The sequence below is a fragment of the Typopeltis vanoorti genome, chromosome 20 (assembly GCF_054136105.1).
Source record: "Typopeltis vanoorti isolate ZY-2024b chromosome 20, IOZ_Tvanoo_1.0, whole genome shotgun sequence".
In the NCBI taxonomy this organism is placed as follows: Eukaryota; Metazoa; Arthropoda; class Arachnida; order Uropygi; family Thelyphonidae; genus Typopeltis; species Typopeltis vanoorti.
The window spans coordinates 58,351,026-58,371,600 of NC_143568.1; the positions used below are offsets into that span (position 1 = coordinate 58,351,026).

The window sequence follows — 20,575 nt, forward strand, 5'->3', positions numbered from 1 at the left end:
AAGCTCTGTAGTCAGTCAACATCAGTGCATTGGATAGATGAGCTGAGCAGAAAAGATGTTGACAATGCATGGAAACTCACAAGGCAGTATCTGACAAAAGCAATGTATGACTGCATACTGAGGGTTAAGTGAGTAAATAGAGTGGGAGTGAAATGGATGAGCAGTGAAATCAAGCAAGCTGTGCTGGAAAAGAAAAGAAAAGAAAATCACAGACTAACAGCTGCAAGGATATAGCGGAATTGTTGAACGAGCACTTTATCAGCTTATATCATACTGGTATAAATGATTCTGGTACAATATAGAGAAGAGAGGCAAGTATTAGGAGAATGAAAGTGAAGAAACAGCGGTGTATCAGATGTTGGTTGGGTTAGGTATAAATAAGGCTGTGGGAGTGAATGACACCATTCCCACAGCCTTAAAGAATGTGCACCACAGTTGGTTATACACTTGATCTGGTTATTTAATGAAATCTTGCAGTGGATAAGGTTCCTAAGGAATGGAAAGAAAACAAAACAGTACCACTTCATAAGCATGGCTCTAAGACAGAAGTTTCCAACTATAGGCCAATCTGTATAACTGTAGTTGTAGTCAAGGTGTTGGAAAGATTGGTAAGGAATAGAATACAGGGTTGGATTGATGGACATAGCATTCTTTATGATGGTCAGCATGGATTTGTAAAGGGTAGGTCCTGTTTTAGTAATATACTTGCATTTTATGAATAAGGTGACGAGTGTGTTAGATAAGGGAGAATCATATACAGTGATATTCTTAGACTTTGCAAAAGTGTTTGATAGATTACCACATGATAAGTTGGTGTACAAGCTGCAGAGGATGGGAATAGATGATATATTGGTTAGATGGATTAGACATTGGCCCTCTGAACAATACCAGTAGGTTGTGTATGATGGAGCAGTGTTTCAAAAAAAGAAGAATAACCAGTTGCATGTCTCAGGGTTCTGTTCTTGTTCCCCTGCTGTTTAACTTGTTTGTAAACTGGGGATATTCAGTTGTTTGCTGATGATGCAAAGTTGGGAAGAATTCTAAGTAGCACTGCTGATGCTGAATCCCTTCAGGAAGATTTGAATAGACTTTTTACTTGGATAAAAGAGTGGGGGTTGTGGTTTTAATATCAGTAAGTGCAAAGTTGCATTTTAGAGTGCAGAAATATAAGGCTATGTATTATATGGATGGTGCTGTACTGCAGGAAGTGGATGAGATTAGAGATTCGGGAGTGATGGTTGATAGTAGACTGAAGTTTAGAGGGCATATTGCTAGCGTTTCCTCAAGGGCTCACTTTAGTGAGTACGGGCATGGCAAACCCGAGGTACCTGATGCTGGACCATGCCTTACTTCATGTAATATATATCTGTTATGTTATTCTGTAGACTGGTCCCTCCTCTCCTTGCTCCTTCCCCCTGATGCTATTAGAGTATTCGAGGGCTAGGGGTGAGTCTTTCCTATCTTGCTAAGTCATTTCGTCTTATGCAGCCACCGAAGGAGGCAAGCTAGCCTCAATAGGTGCCGGTCCCAAGCCCGGATAAATGCGAGGGTTGATGTCAGGAAGGGCATCCGGTCGGAAAACTTCAGTGCCAACTCAAACTATGATTATGAGTCGAAGAGAAAATGATATAAGGGCTAGGGCATACCCCTTAAGCGACGCGCAGCCACATCGCCCTACAGCTGTGAGAAGTGGAGGAGGGCTACCGCATCAAGGGCGGGTGCGGTTAAAGAAGCAAGCCCAGCATGAGAGGATGTTGTGAGTGGGAACACTGAATGTTGGAAGCATGACTGGAAGGGGAAGAGAGGTGGCAGACATGATGAGGAAGAGGAAGTTGGACATTTTATGTGTGCAGGAGACAAGGTGGAAAGGGGGAAAGGCAAAGGAACTAGGAGATGGATATAAATTGTTCTACTCTGGAGTGAATAACGAGGGAAGAAATGGTGTAGGAATTGTGGTGTGTGGCAGAATGAAGGGTGAAGTACTGGACGTGGGTAGAAGGAACGACAGGATCATGCGAATGAAATTGGGTCTTGGAGAAGAGCGGGTGGTCGTATTATGTGTATATGTATGCCCCGCAAGTTGGTTGTACAGCAGAGGAAAAAGATGAGTTCTGGAACGTGTTAGATGAAGAATTGAGGGAATTGGAAGAAAATGAGATGGTGATTGTCGGAGGAGACTTGAACACATAGGAAGGCAGAATAGAGACTGTGAAAGGGTGCATGGTGGCCACAGAGTGGGAATGATGAACCAGGAAGGAGAGAGGGTTGTGGACTTTGCAGTAGCATTTGATCTGGCCATTGTGAACTCGTTTTTCTTCAAGAGGGAAGAACATTTGATAACATTTAGAAGTGGTAACAACAGCTCACAAATTGACTACATTTTGACTAGAAGAAAACATCTTAAGGTTGTGACAAATTGTAAAGTAATTCCAACAGATCAAGTAGCACAACAACACCGACTGCTGTGTGCAGACTTTAAAATAAGATCGAAGATAAGAACTTCTGGTTGCCATGGGATGAAGATAATTAAGTGGTTTCGCTTAAAAGAGGAGAGTGTGAGGAATCGTTTTAGGAAGAGAGTGTTAGAGAGGATTTCGGATGGACTGGAAAGTGTAAAAGATTGGTGGAAACATAATTCAAAAGTAATCCTGAGCTGTGCAATCGAGGTGCTTGGTAAGACATCTGGAAAGATTAGAGAGCAGAAGGAGGGTTGGTGGTGGAATAATGATGTACAAGTGGCAGTGACAGCTAAGAGGAAGGCAAAGCAGAAGTGGGATGAGTCAAGAGTGGAAGAGGACAGAGAGGTGTACAAAGAGAGAAAGCAAGAAGCCAAGAGAGTTGTGGCACAGGCGAAGGCTATGGCATATCAAGATCTGTATGATCAATTAGAAACAAAGGAAGGACAGAGAAAAATTTAGCAACTAGCGAAATGTAGAAATAAAGCTGCTGAGGACATCTTACATGTGAGGCAGATCAAAGATGCTGAAGGAAGAGTATTATGGAGGGATGTGGACATAAGAAACAGATGGAAAATATACTTTGAGGGACTTTTGAATGAGGAAAATGCAAGGACTCACAGAGAAGATGGGCAGCCTTCTGAGGGGATGGTGCAGAACATCAGTAGAATGGAAGTGACGGAGGCCATGAAGAGGATGAGGAATGGAAAAGCGGTGGGCCCCGACAGAATTCCAGTGGAGGCATGGAAGGCACTGGGGGAAGAGGGAATTGACCTGCTGTGGGACCTGTTCATGAAAGTTTGCCAACAGGAAAATATACCCGAGGAATGGAGGGAGAGTACTCTTGTTCCCATCTACAAGGGTAAAGGGGATGCACAAGACTGTAAAAATTACAGACGAATAAAGTTGATGGCCCACACAATGAAGATCCTAGAAAGGGTTCTTGATGGTAGATTGAGGGAGGAGGTGGAGATTGCAAAGGAACAATTTGGCTTCATGCCTGGTAGATCAACGACAGATGCTATCTTTGGGTTACGACAGATGATGGAAAAATATCGAGAGAAACAAAGGGAGCTACATCTGGTATTTATTGATCTGGAGAAAGCATACGATAGAGTGCCAAGACAAGAAGTCTGGAGGTGTCTGAGGGAGAAGAAGGTGCCGGAGAAATATGTCAGGTTGGTGCGGGAAATGTACAGAAATGTGAAGACAAGTGCTCGGACCTGTTTGGGACAGACAGAAAGTTTTCAAGTAACAGTTGGCTTGCATCAAGGGTCAGCATTAAGTCCGTTTCTGTTTAATATTGTGATGGAGGTGGTAACAGAGGAGGTGAGAGAAGATGTACCTTGGACAATGTTGTATGCAGATGACATCTTGCTGTGTGTAGATTCAAGAGAAGAAGCGGAAACTAAACTGGAAAGATGGAGAAAAGTACTGGAAGAGAAAGGTATGAGACTGAGCAGAAGTAAGACAGAGTATATGTGTTGCCCAGTGGGTGGTGGCCAGGAGACAGATCTGGAGCTGGAAGGAAATGTCATCAGGAAGGTGAGAGACTTTAGATACTTAGGTTCAACAGTGGAAGAAGATGGAGGAGCTGAGAAGGAAGTGGGATGCAGGATACAAGCGGGTGGGAGGAACTGGAGGGAGATAGCTAGAGTGTTATGCGATAAGAGGGTGCCGATCAATCTGAAAGGCAAAATTTATAGGACAGTAGTGAGGCCAGCTATGACATATGCTATAGAAACTGTGGCCCTGAGGAAAAATAACATTAGCAGGATGGAAGTAGCAGAGATGAGAATGCTTAGGTGGATGTGCGGTGTGACCAGAAAGGATCATCTGAGAAATGACTATGTCAGGGGAACAGTGAAAGTTACGAACTTAGGAGCGAAAATACAGGAGGCAAGGTTGAGATGGTTTGGTCATGTGATGAGGAGGGAGGACGAATATGTGGGAAGAAGGGTCATGCAGATGGATGTGCAAGGAAGGCGGGAGTGTGGGCGGCCAAAGAAGAGATGGAGGGAGCTGGTAGAAGAGGACTTGAAGATGAAGAACTTGGATGTGGTGACAGCCCAATACAGGAAGGTGTGGAGGAGACTCATAACAAACAGTGACCCCACTTAAGTGGGAGAAGCTGCAGAAGAAGAAGAAGATTGCTAGCGTTGCAAAGGTTGCACATCGTAATGCTGCTATGATAAGAAGTACTCTAACATGTAAGGATAAAGAGATGGTTGTGCCACTGTATAAGGCACTGGTCAGACCACACTTGGACGTTTATGCTCATATCAGATCACCTGGTTTTCAATGTGATGTGGATACTTTGGAGACAGTCCAGAGATGAGTGACTAAGACAATATCAGGAGTTTGGAATGCTGGCTATGGAGAGAGGTTGAAGAAATGTGGATTACAGAGTTTGGTTGATAGGCGGAAGAGAGGTGATATGATAGAGACATTTAAGTTAGTGAGAGGATTTTATCAGATTAATCCAGAGGGGATTATACAAAGAGTAGAAGGTGAGAGCGGAAGAACCAGAGGTCATCCCTGGAAGTTATGTAAACGTGTGGTGAAAAGGGGGTGTGAGGAGTAGATTTTTTACGTGGAGAATTGTCAGTGAATGGAATGCATTAGCAGAATGTGTCGTTAATACAAGGAGTGTTAAGGATTTTAAGATTCTATAGGATAAGTACGTTGCCAATTGTATGAACTTCCCACAATGAGTCTCTCAACTCCACAGAGGGTGTTGTAATAAAATAATATAAACATGAACGGGTATGTAAAGAAAGTGCTGAAGCCTTACTTCATAGATCTAATCTTAATTGAAATTACTGTCTCACTATTCCAAAAGTTTGGGAAATTGTTATCCTCAATTGTATTCAGTAATTTATCTACTATATTTTAATTTAAGTAATTTTAATTTCAGCCCAGTAGTTTTTATTCCATGAACACATGACCGTATATGTAGAGAGATTCTAATTTAATCATGCACACTACTGTTTTTTGAATTAAATTCCTCTTGTTGTTTGTTAGTTGTACTGATGATGTCTTATGATATATAGGATGAAATATTTACATAATAAAAAGTTATTTACCGTGACATGTGTGTTATTCTATAGTTACAATAGATCATATTCATACTATTAACCAAGCAAATGAACATAATCCTCCTGCATATTTAGTGTTCGTAGATTTTGAAAAATGTATAGATGAAAGAAATAAAGAAAGGAAACTATTGCTTAAACAGGAATGAAATAGATAAACTAGACATTTTGAACAAGGTCAATGAACTAATGATAAGAGACAGAGAAAATTAAATAAGTACTGCAAAGAACTTGAAAATTATAATAAAATTGAAAATACTAGAAACACTTTTCAAATGATAAACCATATCTCATCAACTTTTCAAATGATAACATATGTCATCACAAAAAAAAGGAAGTGGAAATATTGTCACATATGACAAAACTGGTAGACAGCTATCAGTAAATTTGAACCTGATGAAAGAATGGAAAAACTACTTTCAAGAATTACTGAGATAATCTCCAACATTCAAGGCTTCAATGTTGGAGATTATCTCAATGAATGAATTATTGATATTCATTCTCTATGAATATCAATGAAGCCTTCACTGAAAAGGAACTAAAAATAGCAATATAACAAACAAAAGTAGGAAAATCCCCAGGGATTAATGGAATCAGAACAGAAGCTTTTAAATTAAAGATGCCATGAAATTATATTCTTGGTTTTATCCTTTATCCAAGTGTAAGTAAACAAAGTTTGTGTGTGAAGTAACTTCACGACTGAGCAATTTGTATATAGATGATAATGACTTCGCATCACTTGCTGTAGTATCCCATAATGCATTGCATATGGACATGTATAATGCTATGCATTATGGAAAAGGCCATTACCCAGACTGGTTTCAACCTTTGTTGAGGTCTCATCAGTGGGAGCCAGACCCAGAAGTGATACCAAGGTTATACAAGTTTTTTAATGCCAAGAATTTATCCAAGTGTAAGCAAACAAGTTTGTGAATGAGTAACTTCAAGACTGGGCAACTCATTTAAAGAGGCTAATGACTTCACACCAGTTGACTTAGTATCCCAAGTGGAAAAACTTTCAACATCTGTCTCTAATCCAGAGGATTTTAGTAATAAGGTGTGGCACCTTTTGACTACCTGTGTATGGAAATATGACTGTGCATTACTTCAACCTTGGTATCACTTCTGGGTCTGGCTCCCATTGATGAGACTTCAATAAAGGTGGAAACAATCTGGGTAGTGGTCTTTCCCATAATGCATTGCATTATACATGTCTGTATTTACATTGCATTATGGGATACTAAGGCAAGTAATGTGAAGTTCATTAGTCTCTATATATGAGTTGCCCAGCCTTGAGGTTACTTTTTGCACAAACTTTGTTTGCTTACACTTGGATAAAGGATTAAACCAAGAATATAATTTCTTGGCATCTTTAATTTATAGTATAACCAAGTAGAAAAACTTTCAAGAAGCTTTTAAAAATGCTGGTTATAACACATATACCAATCTCTTTGCCATAATGAATCAAACCTTCAACAATGAAAATAAGGCCTTATTGTCTCTATATCAAAAAAGGGCAATCTTTAATAGAATGGATAACTACAGAGGTATTACTTTGCTATCAGCCACAGTTAAAATCTACAAAGGATGATACTCAATAGAATAGAACCTCACTTAGCACCACTTTTAAGAAAAAAACCAGCTGGATTTCTAAAAAAATGATGTACAATAGAACCAATACACTGCATCAGAAGAATCATAGAAGATTCACATGATAAAAACCTACCACTCATTTTAATCTTTATAGGCTTCAAAAAAGCCTTTGACTCCATTAATAGAGAATCAATGTTTAAAATACTCAGCTTCTATGGTCTATCTTCAAAAATCATACAAGCACTTTCAGCACCTTATAAAGATTACAATGCTACAATGATCTTTAAAACAGAAACATCTGAATCCTTTCTGGTGACATCAGGAATACTGCAAGGTGATGTATTGACACCTTATTTGTTTTTGGTATGTTTGGACTATACTTCCAGACCATCAACACAGAAGATCTTTGTTTTTAACATTCAAACATCCACCACATCATGCAAATAACTGATCTTATCTTTGCTGATGACATTGTACTCATTAATATAGAACCAACAAATGCATGAAAACATCTCAGTCTACTAGAGGCACAAGCTAAACTTATTGGTCTGCAGATCAGCATCCAAAAGTCCAAAGTATTCTTAGTAGGTGATGAAAACCTCATACTTCATATCAACAGTAGGCCATTAGAAAGAGTTAAAGACTTTCAATATCTTGGATCGTACATCAGCAATATAGAACATGATATTAGAAAACATAAACATCTGGCTTTAGTCTTCCATAACAAACTTTGTTCCATCTGGAAATCATCATTAATATCATCCTGGTTTTACCTTTCAGTTGTTTCTGATCATAGGTGACTCTGTCGGCGTTGCCCACAAAGTATTCCTGGTGAGATTTTTATAGGGTAGTTCACCATTGCTTCCCCCCCCCCCCCCGGATAAAATTCCAATTTTATCCGGGCTCGGGACTGGCATGGCTGGGACGTATTCATGACTGTAATCCATGTGTGTTCACGGGACTGGTTTGCCTGTTCTGGGGGACGAAAAACCCAAGTTTCAGGGTGAAAAAACCCCCTACTTCTGTATGAGACTGACTAACTCACCTTTAGTCGAAAGAGACCAGATAAAGGTTCCTCATGTCGCTGATGGGAATCAAATCCAGGTATTTCCAACCAAAGGGCTTTGTCTATACTGTCTGAGCTACAGAGGCTCTATTAATATCATTAAAGACAAAATTAAGACTATACCATGCAACCAGCAGAGCCATCCTCTTGTATGGTTCCCAATCCTGGACAATAAGCACCAAAAAAATTACTAATTAATTAATCTTATTGACTTCTTTGGAATCACATATCTCAGACTGCTCTTTGGATAAACTTGAATGGACTGTGTCAACTCTACTGTGCTAAATCTGGCTAAGCAAGAACAACTTGTCATTACAGCCAAAAAATTATAACTCGGATGGCTTAGACAACTCAGATATCCTGAAGTCTCACCCTTTTTGGAATCCCTTAATGTAGGTGACTTCCCTTATTGAGTCTTTGGACTCCTTGGAGGTGTTACATAATAATAAAAATAAAATTGGGCATGGATGTTTGTGATTGTCTGTGAAAATATAAGTGGTGGTGGGGATGATGATGTTGCCGTGGTTTGCTGTAGTTGATGGAGGACAGAGAGCTGTAGAGTAGGCGACCTCCTGCGATGAGTCTTTGGATTCCTTGGAAGTGTCACATAATAATTTTGGCAGTATATCTGTGAAACCATCAATAGACTGAACTGTAAAACTCCATCTGACATCTACTAGTTAGCTCATCTACTAGTTAGAGAGAGACTTGGAAGACCATAATTTGTGATCTTGAATTATTATTTTTGATGTAAACCTCTCTTCCCTTTTCACTTTGTATCATATTTTGTGAATAAACTATGATGATGATGAAATTTTGAAAAAGCCTTTGGTTCTCTATATCATTCAGAAATAATAAATAGCTTAAAACACAAACACCCATCCCAACAAATCATATATGATTATTTAAAACTGCATATCAAAACTCAATGGCTAGTATAAAGTTAGAACATCAGGGAAAGGAGTTTGGTTTTGGGAAAGGAGTAAGGCAAGGAGATATCCTTGCCTTCTTTAACAATCAGGGTAATACAAGGTTACCCTGATTGTTTTCTGCTACATTAGGAGAAGTCTTTAAGAATGTCTTATGGGAAACCTATGGAATTAACATCATTGACAAAAAATCTCAGTCACTTATGTTTTGCAGACAACATTGTTCTTTTAGTAAAAAATAAAGATGCTCAGGAAGTGCTAAATCACCTGGATAGAGAAAGCAGGAAAAATGGTTTAAAGATTAATATGACTAAAACACAAATTCAGATCACATCAAACTAAATTTAGCAGACAATCCTATTGAAATTGTTTACTATGTTTGCCTTGGTCGATTAGTTATTTTAAAGAAAAACAAGATAAAGAAATAAATAGAAGAATCACACGAGGAAATAAAGCATTTTGGTTGTACGAAGATTACGTGTTTGGAGATTTACTTATATGCACAGCCATATTCATGGGTGTGCGAACTGTGCAGTGGCACAGGGCCCCGCGCCACCGCACAGTTTCATGTATTTCCTTGGTAAAATAAACACCGAATTTTTCATGAAAATATGTTCAAATTGTACTGATAACAGTGCTTCGTTCTTTTGTTGGCACTGCACTGCGTTACTGCTCACCCAGTATCTCATGGCCGGAGCCAGACCGGCGGTCTGGCTCTATTGTTCGATGAAATAGCATTAGGATAAACAGTAACTATATTAGAGTGGTAGCATAGGGAATAAATTTTAAGATCGTAGCGCTAGAGCAGTAGTATTTGAAACTACTCTAAGATATATACCAATATCGTACAACATAGTGTTAAATGGGGAAAAGTGCATTTAAAAACAGGTGTTTTTAATAATTTTAAGGAGTTTTTTGATTTTAGTTTATGATTTTATGAACAAGTAAGTATATACACGCACTGTCATGGCAATTTTTGTATGTGACATTACTTGCAAAACATCTTAAAAAATATATTTTGTAAACTGGTTTTAGGTTACCCGACATCAGAATTTTTCTTCAATAGCAGTTTTCAATTTATATTAGATTTATTTATTTTCTAATATTATCTATTTTAGATATATTTTATTTATCATGTAAGTAATTTTGTTTTAATTTATTAACGTATTTTATAATTAAATCTATCGTATTTAATTCTAAAGTATGACTAGTTGTGAGAGAGATTATTATGGAAGAAAATACCCAAGTGGGCATGAAAAATGAAAGCGAAAACAAGAAAAAGAAGCGGTTGAGGAACGTCAAATTCACTGTTTAAATTTATGAAGTTGAACTCATATATTTGTTCAGATATATCAGTTGATAACAGGAGTTCTGAAATAACTACAAACAGTTCTTCAGCTTCAACATTAATTAATAATGAGAGTTCTGAAATTCTCAAAGGAAGCGGAGAACATGAAGCATTTGGTCAAACAATGAGTATTGAAGATCCTAAAACTGAGATGTCAGAGGAAGATGAACTATTTACTATTGATGATCCAGCAACAAGGCCCAAAATTTTGAACAACATAACACTAACACAAATTGTACAATGTGGTCCACCATCTCCTCCGACTGAAAATGATTTTCCAAAAGATGACAACAAGAGATGTTTTTCCACAGCTCACTATGTTAGGACAATTGCAAACGGAGAGAAGCAAAACAGAAGATGGCGTGTATATTCAAACTCTGCCAACTCTATTTTTTGTTTTTGTTGCAAATTATTTTTTTCTGATGATAATTTTTTATCTAATAATGGCTTTTCTGATTGGCAACATGTAAATGAAAGATTAAAGTCGCATGAACGAAATCCAGTGCACATGAAATGCATGTATTCATGGACACAAATGGAATGTAATTTAAAAAATCACAATACAATTGATCATGCAAATCAAAATGTCATAAAATTTGAAGCAGAATAGTTAAGAAATGTTTTAAGACAAATAGTAGCAGCAATTCTTTATTTATCCAAACATAATTTAGTTTTTAGAGGTAATTTTGATACTTTGTACACAGTCCATGGTAATTTTTTAGGAATCATAGAATTAATTATTAGAATTGGATCCACTTTTAAAAGATCATTTAATGTGATGTTTGGAAAAAAAATTATAGGTAAGAAACAAAATTCGTATTTACCCATTATGCAAAATGAATTAATTGTTGATATGGGAACTAAAATTCAACAAAATATTGTAAATATGGTATGACAGGCAAAGTACTATTAAATAATTTCATTATCATTAATATTTAGATTTTTACATATATTTAAAGCGATATTGAAATTCGTGAACACTTTTTGACATTTTTAACAACTAATGACACTACTGGTAAAGGTATATATGAAAATATAAAATCACTTTTGAATAAATTAAATCTTAAATTGTCAGATTGTAGAGGGCAAGGGTATGATGACGGAGTGAATATGAAAGGAGTATATAATAAGGGAGTCCGTGCTTACATTTTAAATGAAAATGAAAAGGCATTTTATACTCCTTGTACCTGTCATTATTTAAATTTGATTTTAGGGGATGTCTCTAAATCATCAATTATACTTATAAATTTTTTTTAATGTTATACAAAAAATATATACATTATTTGCTGCCTCAACCTCACGTTGGGGCATATTAACGAACTTTGTTATACAGTTAACTCCAAAACCATTGTGATACAATATGGGAATGTAGAATAGAATCAGTTAGAGCTGTACGTTTCCAAATTCCAGAATTTTAAATGCACTAAAAGAATTATCTAAAACTTTGATAGTATTATCAGATAATACTATCAAAGTAGAAGTGGTTTCAATATATGGACAGATTCATTTGAGTTTATACTAAGCCTCGTAATTTGGTATGAGCTTTTGTCAAAAGTTAATTTAGTAAGTAAAGTATTACAAAATGCAAAAATTCCCATAGACATAGCAACTAAGCATAATAAAGAGTTAGTGCAGTACTTTGAAGAGCAGAAAATATCAGGATTTGATAGTTGTTTTGAGATTGCTAAAGAACTGTTAAATCTAATAGAAATTAAATTTAAAGAAAGTCCAGTACATCGAAGAAAATTATTTTTTGATTATGAAATGCCTGATGAATCACACATAGGTGATAAGAAAGATCATTTTAGGATAAATTTCTTTTTTTGTAATTTTAGATACTGCTGTACAATCTGTCAAAAAAATACTTGAATTGAATGAAATTCACGAAAAATCATTTGGATTTCTTTATGATATGAAATTAATAAGAAAAATGAGAGAAAATGAATTAAAATTTTGCTGCAACAGCTGTATCAAAAATTAAATACAGATATTTATGAATCTGAATTTTACAATGAATTAATTATTTTTAGAAATATTGCTCCAGAAGATGCATCCATTAATATTTTAAAATTCATGATTGTAAATAATTTGTCGGATATTTATCCAAATATTCCTACGACATTTAAAATATTATTCACCGGTCCAGTTACGGTCGCATCAGCAGAAAGGTCATTTTCCAAATTAAAATTAATAAAAACCTATTTGCAATCTTCTATGTCTCAAGAACGTTTGTCGTCCCTGGCTATAATATCTATAGAGCATGAAATTGCAAAAAATTTGAATTTTGATAGCGTTATAAATGATTTTGTTAAATGATTAGGTTAAATAAAATTTAATATATTAAGATTTCTTTTAAATCTTATACATTGTTATGCATATATTTCATTCTTTATAGTAAAAATGGATATATTTTATATTATATATATTATTAAATAAATCATTGTTCTGACGTATTTATAAGATAATGTGTACTTACATAATAAAATAATATATCATGTACATACAAACACATTTATTTTTTACTAATTTTTTCCCTTTACTTAAATTCATGCTAAAGAGCATACTTGTTTATTTATGTGCATAAATATTTTTCATATTTGATTTAATTAATTAATTAACAAGACATCCTTCCATTTAAAATTTCCATAAATGTTACTAACTTTCAGGGACCCTGCTTTTCCATTTCGCAGGGCCCCACAAAATGTAGAAACGAACCTGCTTATATGCCTAAAAACAATGCTCTTTAATATATGCATTATTTCAGTGTTTACCTGTGGAAGTGAGACATGGCCAACAACTAAAAAACAGGAGGACAGGTTGCATGTGGTCCAAAGAACCTTGAATAGAAGAATACTCCACAAAACAAAAATGAAATACTATGAATAAGAAATACTTGAATTAGAGAGACGACTGGAGTAGAAGATATTGTGAGGTGTTGTAAAGCTTGTAAGTGGATATAGGCTGGCCATAATAGTAGACTGCCAGATTAAAGGTGGACAAAATTAAGCACTGAGTGGATACCAAGAGAAGGAAAAGTTGTCAGAGAAGGATAATCTACAAATATTTGACATGAGATGGTGGACATTGGCTAAAAACAGTACTGGAAAGTAAGGGGAAGGCCTATATCCAGCAATGGATATAGGCCTTCCCCTTACATATGGAAGGACTAAAGAAGAAGATTAGACTCATAGAAATCATAAAAATATAATATAAAATAAAGGAAGTAAAATGCCATAAAATGATGTGTGGTTATACTGAACTTATTGTTTAAGACTTATGTGCTAACAGGTTGGAAATAATTATACTTTTACTTCTGGACTGTTTCATTATTTCATATCAAACTGTTCTACTTTCTGACACCTTTTCATTACAACTTTTGCTGTATGTGTATATGATAACATTTTATATACATAAATCTATCAGTGTTTTTTTTTTTTAGGTGTAATTTGTGCATCAGTTTCAAGTGGCCTTGGTGAAGTTACATTGCTGTCATTTACATCTCATTTTGAAAAGTATGCATCTTGTAAATGTTAATTGCTTTTTATTTCACAGTATATTATATCACATTATGACTGTATAATATAGTAACTCAGCATGATATCTGGCTTGTACTGCAAACTGGTCATGTGATCAGGCAACTTGCTAACAGTCATTGCATCTCATTGGGTTTTCATTTGACTAATGTGTAACATGTGCTGTTGGATATTGCATAGCTAGCTTTCCAGTTCTGTCTGCAGCTAGGGTTATTTAGATCTCTATTGAAGTTCATTCCCACTCTGTTTTCTATTCTTTTCATTTCTGACTTTAGTGTCTCTTTCCTTCTGCACTGTCATTTTTGAGAATTTGCAAAAGCCTGTAAAATGTAGGATTGCAGAATGTAGACATTCTGTATACATGTCCATACTATTAATTTTGCTATAATTTAACTTTAATTCTTGCTATTACTGAATAAATTGGTTTAATTCTTTTCTGATATCTTTGTTGGTTTATATCTCAGTTAATTCTGATTTATTTTTCCATATCTTAATTTTAAATCTTGTTAGTATTTGTTCTTTTGTTTAACCGTACATTCTCTGTCATAAAGAACTGTGAAAAGTAGCATTGAAAAGTATTCTTTGATTTATTATTATTATTATATATATATATATATATATATATATATATATATATATATATATATATACATACAGGGTGTTCGGGATAAATTTGACATATTTATAATTAATTATATTTTTCCGTAAGTTACATGTATTAACACACACTTCTCTTCATTTAAAAGTTTGGACCCTTCTTCATTCATATACAAGATGTCAGAAAGGATGGATAGCTGGAACCCACCTGAATCATGGAAGAGAATAACTTGTATCATGATGATTCGTGCCCGCCATCAAAATAAGGATATTACGACTGCTGCCCAATGCTCCCTGAATACAGTAAAAACAATCAGGCATGAACTAGAGACTTGCAATGGTGACTACGAGGATGTAGCAAGAAGAAAGATCCCTAGCAGACGATCTGATTGCGTTCGTACAGCAGAATTCCTCGCAAATCTGCAGGAACAGGTGTTGAAGAACCCTGGCATTGGAATTCGGGCTTTGTTCGTGGAGTTGCTAACTGTAGTCAAGCCCTGGATAACAAGGGTAGCCAATGGTAGGCCGTATGTATGGCAGCAGGATTCGGCCCCTTGCCACACCTCTGGGAAAAGTCAAAAATGGTTGTCTGAAAATTTCTACGACTTCACCAGTCCAAATGTTTGGCCTCCAAACTCCCCAGACCTTAACCCCATGGATTATTTTGTATGGGGCGCAGTTGAAAAAGACACCAATCGCACTTCCAGTAATACAAAAGCCCAGTTAATGGATAAAATTAAAACAGTTTTTGCGGCCCTTCCCAGGGAGACTGTAGCATCAGCTTGTTCGAGGTTCCGAAGCAGAATTGAAGCTGTGATCGATGCTAATGGTGGTTATTTTGAGTAAATCTTGTTGATAGTATTGTAATTAACTCTGCCTGTAATGTTTTTTTGTCAATTCATTAAATTTAATAGATACAAAGAAGATTTTCTTTTTCCTTACGAAACTGTCAAATTTATCCCGAACACCCTGTATATGTATATATATATATATAAATTTGGAGTGTATTATTCTGTATGTAATAGTTTCTACATAATTTGTCTATGAATTATTCTGCCTAATTTCTAGTCATTAAAGATTTTTTCAGAGGTTAAGATGTGCTTGAATAACTGCATTAAAGCACTTATTCAAGCACATCTTAGTTTTGTTGTTTTTTGAGCTTTGTTAGTTTTCCTTCCATGCTTCCAAACTATCAGTATTACTTCTCTTTCTGAGATTTTATTTGATTTCATTTGTCTGTGACATCTCTTTATGGTCTGAATATTTTTGGGGATCTCCTCATTATTATCAAACATTTATTCATAATTTCAGTTGTTAGTTATTTCTAAAAATTTGTCTAATATGGTCAATCCAGATTTCAGAATTTTTTTGCCATCACTTGTCAAGTGGCCTGTTTTATTTTTAATTGTATGTTTTTGAAAGGTACAGTCATACCCCGACTTACGCAAATTCGGAGTTACACGGTTTCATATATGTACGTATTCCCGTCCCACTTCACACCTCACCACTAGTCGTATCTTTCCGGTGCCGGTTGTATTCGCCAGTGTCACACATGCTGTAAACAAACACTGATGTGTTTCGCACGGTCTCCATTCATACACGATTTTTATAGTCTACAAACCTTGCGATGGTTTAATGTTATGTTCTTGATAAAAATTTTATCACATAAAAAATAATAATGTCGTCCAAAGGAAGCAAGTTCGATTCTTCTACAGCTAGCAAGAAAAGAAAAACATTGACTTTGGAAACAAAACTCAACATTATTAAGAATTTTGAAGGCGGAATGAAAATTTGTGAGCTAGCAAAGAAGTTCGATCTACAGGAATCCACATTAAGAACAATCGCAAAAGAATGGTTTACAGATTTTGGAGGACATATATTCTAAAGAATTGTAGCTACAAGGTAAGGAATAAAAAAATCATTAGCTTGCTATGAAGAAATTTTGCGTGACAAGAAAAAGACATTATGCTGTCAGACGAATCTATTAGATTTTATGAAACCATTGACATCAAAATAACTTTCTTTTTTTATGTATGAAAAACTACAATTATGATTATATTTCTTAAAAAAATAGGTGTTTTTGTAAACTTTTGGTCCCAATTAACTAATATTTTGTATGTTTGTATGCAAAATTATACCTGAGTTACGCGAATTCGACTTACGCGCTTTTTGTTGGTCCCACCTACAGCGTATTTTGGGGTATGACTGTATTTTATTAATAAAATAAATATAAATCCTCTGACATTTTGGAAATCATCATCAATAGTGAGTTCATAAGTTCATCAGAATTTTTCAGGGGAAGCATTTCAGCTTCCCTTGAAATATAGGTGATGCCATCTTATGTTCCTGAATTCCAGCTTTGCTAAACTTTGTTATTATTTTATGAAATAGTGCATGATTTTTTCCTGTCTTGCCCAGTCAACATTCCTGCAATTTTATGGTCAAGTTTATGATACAAAAACTCTACTTGCATGGATTAAAGATCAGCTAATTGTATCGGTTTTGTCTGTGCACTTCATGACATAAGAAAACTGGACAAGCTTGATTAAGGTTTTAGTACAATTACAAGTACAATTTCCAGATTTTTAGATCATGGGGAAAACAAAAATGTGTGGGAGCTCCTGAGTTTTCAAATTGGATATTGAAATTTTATTTATTTATACAGGATGGCCCATAAGTCATGGAAAATGCCATAGAAAGGGCCCTACTTTGTGAACCAACTGCATAAGTCTTTTAACATCACCAGATTTTTTTTTATTAGTTATGAAACCCCAAATCATATAAATGACCATTTTCAGCTTCACAAAGACCGGCCCTTTCTATGGAACGTTTCGTGACTTATTGATCCATATTGTAGGGAGACAGTATGTATGTAATATATGTGTGTAATATGCTCGAGGGAGTATGAAAGACAACAAATCAGAATGGGATAGTTAGTATAAGGCATCAAAATAGGGATGGGACAATGGGCTTCTGCAATTCATGTATACTAATGCCAGAAGTATTAGGAACAAGAAGGAAGAATTTTTGGCCTTGGTTGGCACTTCCAGGCCACAGGTTATTGGCATTAGTGAAACATGGCTGACAGAGGATGATATAGCTAGTGGGATTGAATGTGAGAGGTATGGTGTGTTCAGGAGTGACAGGGAGAATAAAATGGGGTGAGGAATGTTATTGATGATAGCTGATGAGCTACAGCCAAGGAGAATAGAAGTGGAACTGCAGGATAGAGAAAAGAGCACATTTCAGGCTATTTGGTGTGAGATTGAAACTAGCTGAACAAAATATATAGTTGGGTGCTGCTATAGACCAGGTGATGGAATAGATGATGGAGTTAGTATGCATAAGCAAATAGAAGAAATGAGTGGAAGGAGGGTAATTATTATTGGAGATTTCAACTATGGTAACATTGATTGGAAGAAGGAGAGGGCACATGGGAGGAAGGAATTATATTTTATGTGGTTATTAAGGGATAACTATCTGCGACAGCATGTAATGGAAAATACTAGGGGTCAAAGAGTGCTTGACCTAGTAATTGCATCTGAGAATTTGGCTGTAACGAATATGAACACGTTGCCACCAATTGGTGAGAGTGATCATAGGGTCTTGACTTGGGAGGTGGCTAAAGGTGTGGAATTTATAATTAAGACAGGGAACATGTGGAATTATTGGGCTGGTAAGTATGACAAGCTTAGGAGTTTGATTGGTTCAGTGCCATGGTATGTAAAACTGCAAGGGCTAAATGTTGATAGTGCATGGGAGGCAGTTAAGAAGTGTTTGCATGAGGCAATGGCTGACTGTATACCTAGAGTCCGAATAATAAATCAAGTTGGGGTTAAATGGATGAATAACACCATTAAGCTTGAGCTGCAAAAAAATAAACAACTATGGAGAGAATTTAAGGAGAAAGGTGAGCTGCAGGCACATGAACAGTATGAAGCGCAGGCCAGAAGGGGTAACGAGTGTGGTAAGAAAAGCAAAAACGGATTGTGAAAGAACATTAGCCATGCAGGCTAAAGAGAATCCCAAACAGTTTTTTCGATATGTTGCAAGTAAAAGAAAAAAATGTATATGGTAGAATGATTTTAAAGAATGCCAATGGTAGGGAGGTAACCGAATCAGCTGATATAGTTGAATTACTGAGCGAGCACTTTGTAAGAGTATATCATCCAGGTGGTGACATTGCAGGAATGAATGAACCAATAGATTATACGGGAATTGTGGTGAATGAAGTAGAGGTGAATAGTCTATTTCAAAACCTCAATATCAATACATCAATTGGATTGGATGGTATACCAGCTCATGTCATACGTGAAGCAGCTAAAGAATTGTCAGTGCCCTTGACCATTTTGTTTAATTTGAGTCTCGGGTCTGGATTAGTCCCAAGGGGGTGGAAAGAGGGGAAAATAGTTCCACTGCATAAAGGAGGTTCCAAGACTGCTGTTGTAAATTACCGACCTATTAGCATATCAGGAATCACTGTCAAGGTCTTGGAGAAATTAGTCAAGAGAAAAATACAGGATTGGATAGATGAAAATGGGATACTGTATGGGGGACAACATGGTTTTGTGAAGGGTAGATCATGCCTCACTAACTTGCTCACATTTTATAACACTGTGACAGCTGAACTGGATAAGGGTAATGGGTTTACAGTGATCTACTGGACCTTGCTAAGGCCTTTGACAGGATACCACATGGGATTCTAATCAGTAAACTAGCATATGGGGATGGATATAGGGTTGGTAAGATGGATAGGAGTGTGGTTGGTGGAGAGATATCAGAGAGTGGTTTATTCAGGAGTAGAGTCCAAAAGACGGCCTGCGACTAGTGGTGTGCTGCAGGGTTCTGTTCTTGGACCACTACTTTTCAATTTGTTCATTAACGATATAGGAAAGGATCGATCTGAGAGGAAGTGTTCACTTATTTGCTGATGATGCAAAGTTTGGCAGAGCAATAGTGAGTGCACTGGATGTCAAAATTTTGCAAGATGATTTGGATAGTTTGGAGGACTGGGCTAAGGAAAATGGATGTCAATTTAATCTGCAAAGTGTAAGGTTATGCATTTTGGGGTGAAAAGATTAGTGGTGGAACCTACTCCAGGAGATTGATGAGGCCAGGGATTTGGGAGTGTTGGTGGATAGGGAGTTGAAGTTTAGGGGCACATTGCAAAAGTGGCTAAATCAGCTCATCAAATCACTTGGATGCTGAAAAATACTTTAACAAGCAGAGACAAACAAGTTATTGTTCCTCTGTATCGAGCCTTGATAAGACCCCATCTAGACTACTGGGTGCCAGGGTTTCTTCTTGATGGGGAGGAGGTAGAGAGGATCCAGAGACGAGTGACCAAGATGATAGCAGATCTATGGAATGAACCTTATGAGAACAGGTTGAAGATTTGTGGGTTGCAGAAATTGGTTGATAGGCAGAAAAGGGGTGATATGATTGAGACATTCAAATTACTGAAGGGTTTCTATAAGATTAATTCAGAAGATATTTTTGAGAATAGCACTGGTGGTGGGAGGACTAGGGGCCATACATGGAAGCTGGGCAAGAGTGTGGTTAGCAAGGGTGTTAGAGCTAGGTTTTTTACTTGGAGAGTGGTGAATGAGTGGAATAAGCTGCCAGAGTTTATTGTGGGTGCCATGACTGTGAATGAGTTCAAGGCGAGGTATGATAGATACTGTGTAAATGTCGAATAGTTGTTCTTGACATGATGTTAGGGCCTCCCTTGATGAGTCTGTCGACTCCCTGGAGTTGCCCATAATAATAATAATAATAATAATTGTGACTTATTAGCTATCCTGTACATGCAAAGATATATATACAGTGGACTCCTAATGGTGTTCTGAGAGTTTGCAGCATGTGTTGTCTTTTTCACTAATTTTAAGAATAAATGGTATTCTAGTTGGCTGAATAGATAGCATACTACTTTCCAGCCACATGTACTGGTTCAGATCT

At 36.4% G+C, this 20,575-nt stretch overlaps 1 protein-coding gene across 2 annotated transcripts in view; it reads left to right on the plus strand.

Moving 5' to 3' along the window:
* Cln3 (CLN3 lysosomal/endosomal transmembrane protein, battenin) overlaps window positions 1–20,575 on the plus strand; it is a 191,661-nt gene that overhangs the window by 67,738 nt on the left and 103,348 nt on the right. For both annotated transcript variants that reach the window (XM_090410118.1, XM_090410119.1), the window contains exon 7: window positions 13,927–13,999. In XM_090410118.1, coding sequence (XP_090266244.1) covers window positions 13,927–13,999 — 73 coding nt within the window. The remainder of the gene's footprint in view (window positions 1–13,926; window positions 14,000–20,575) is intronic.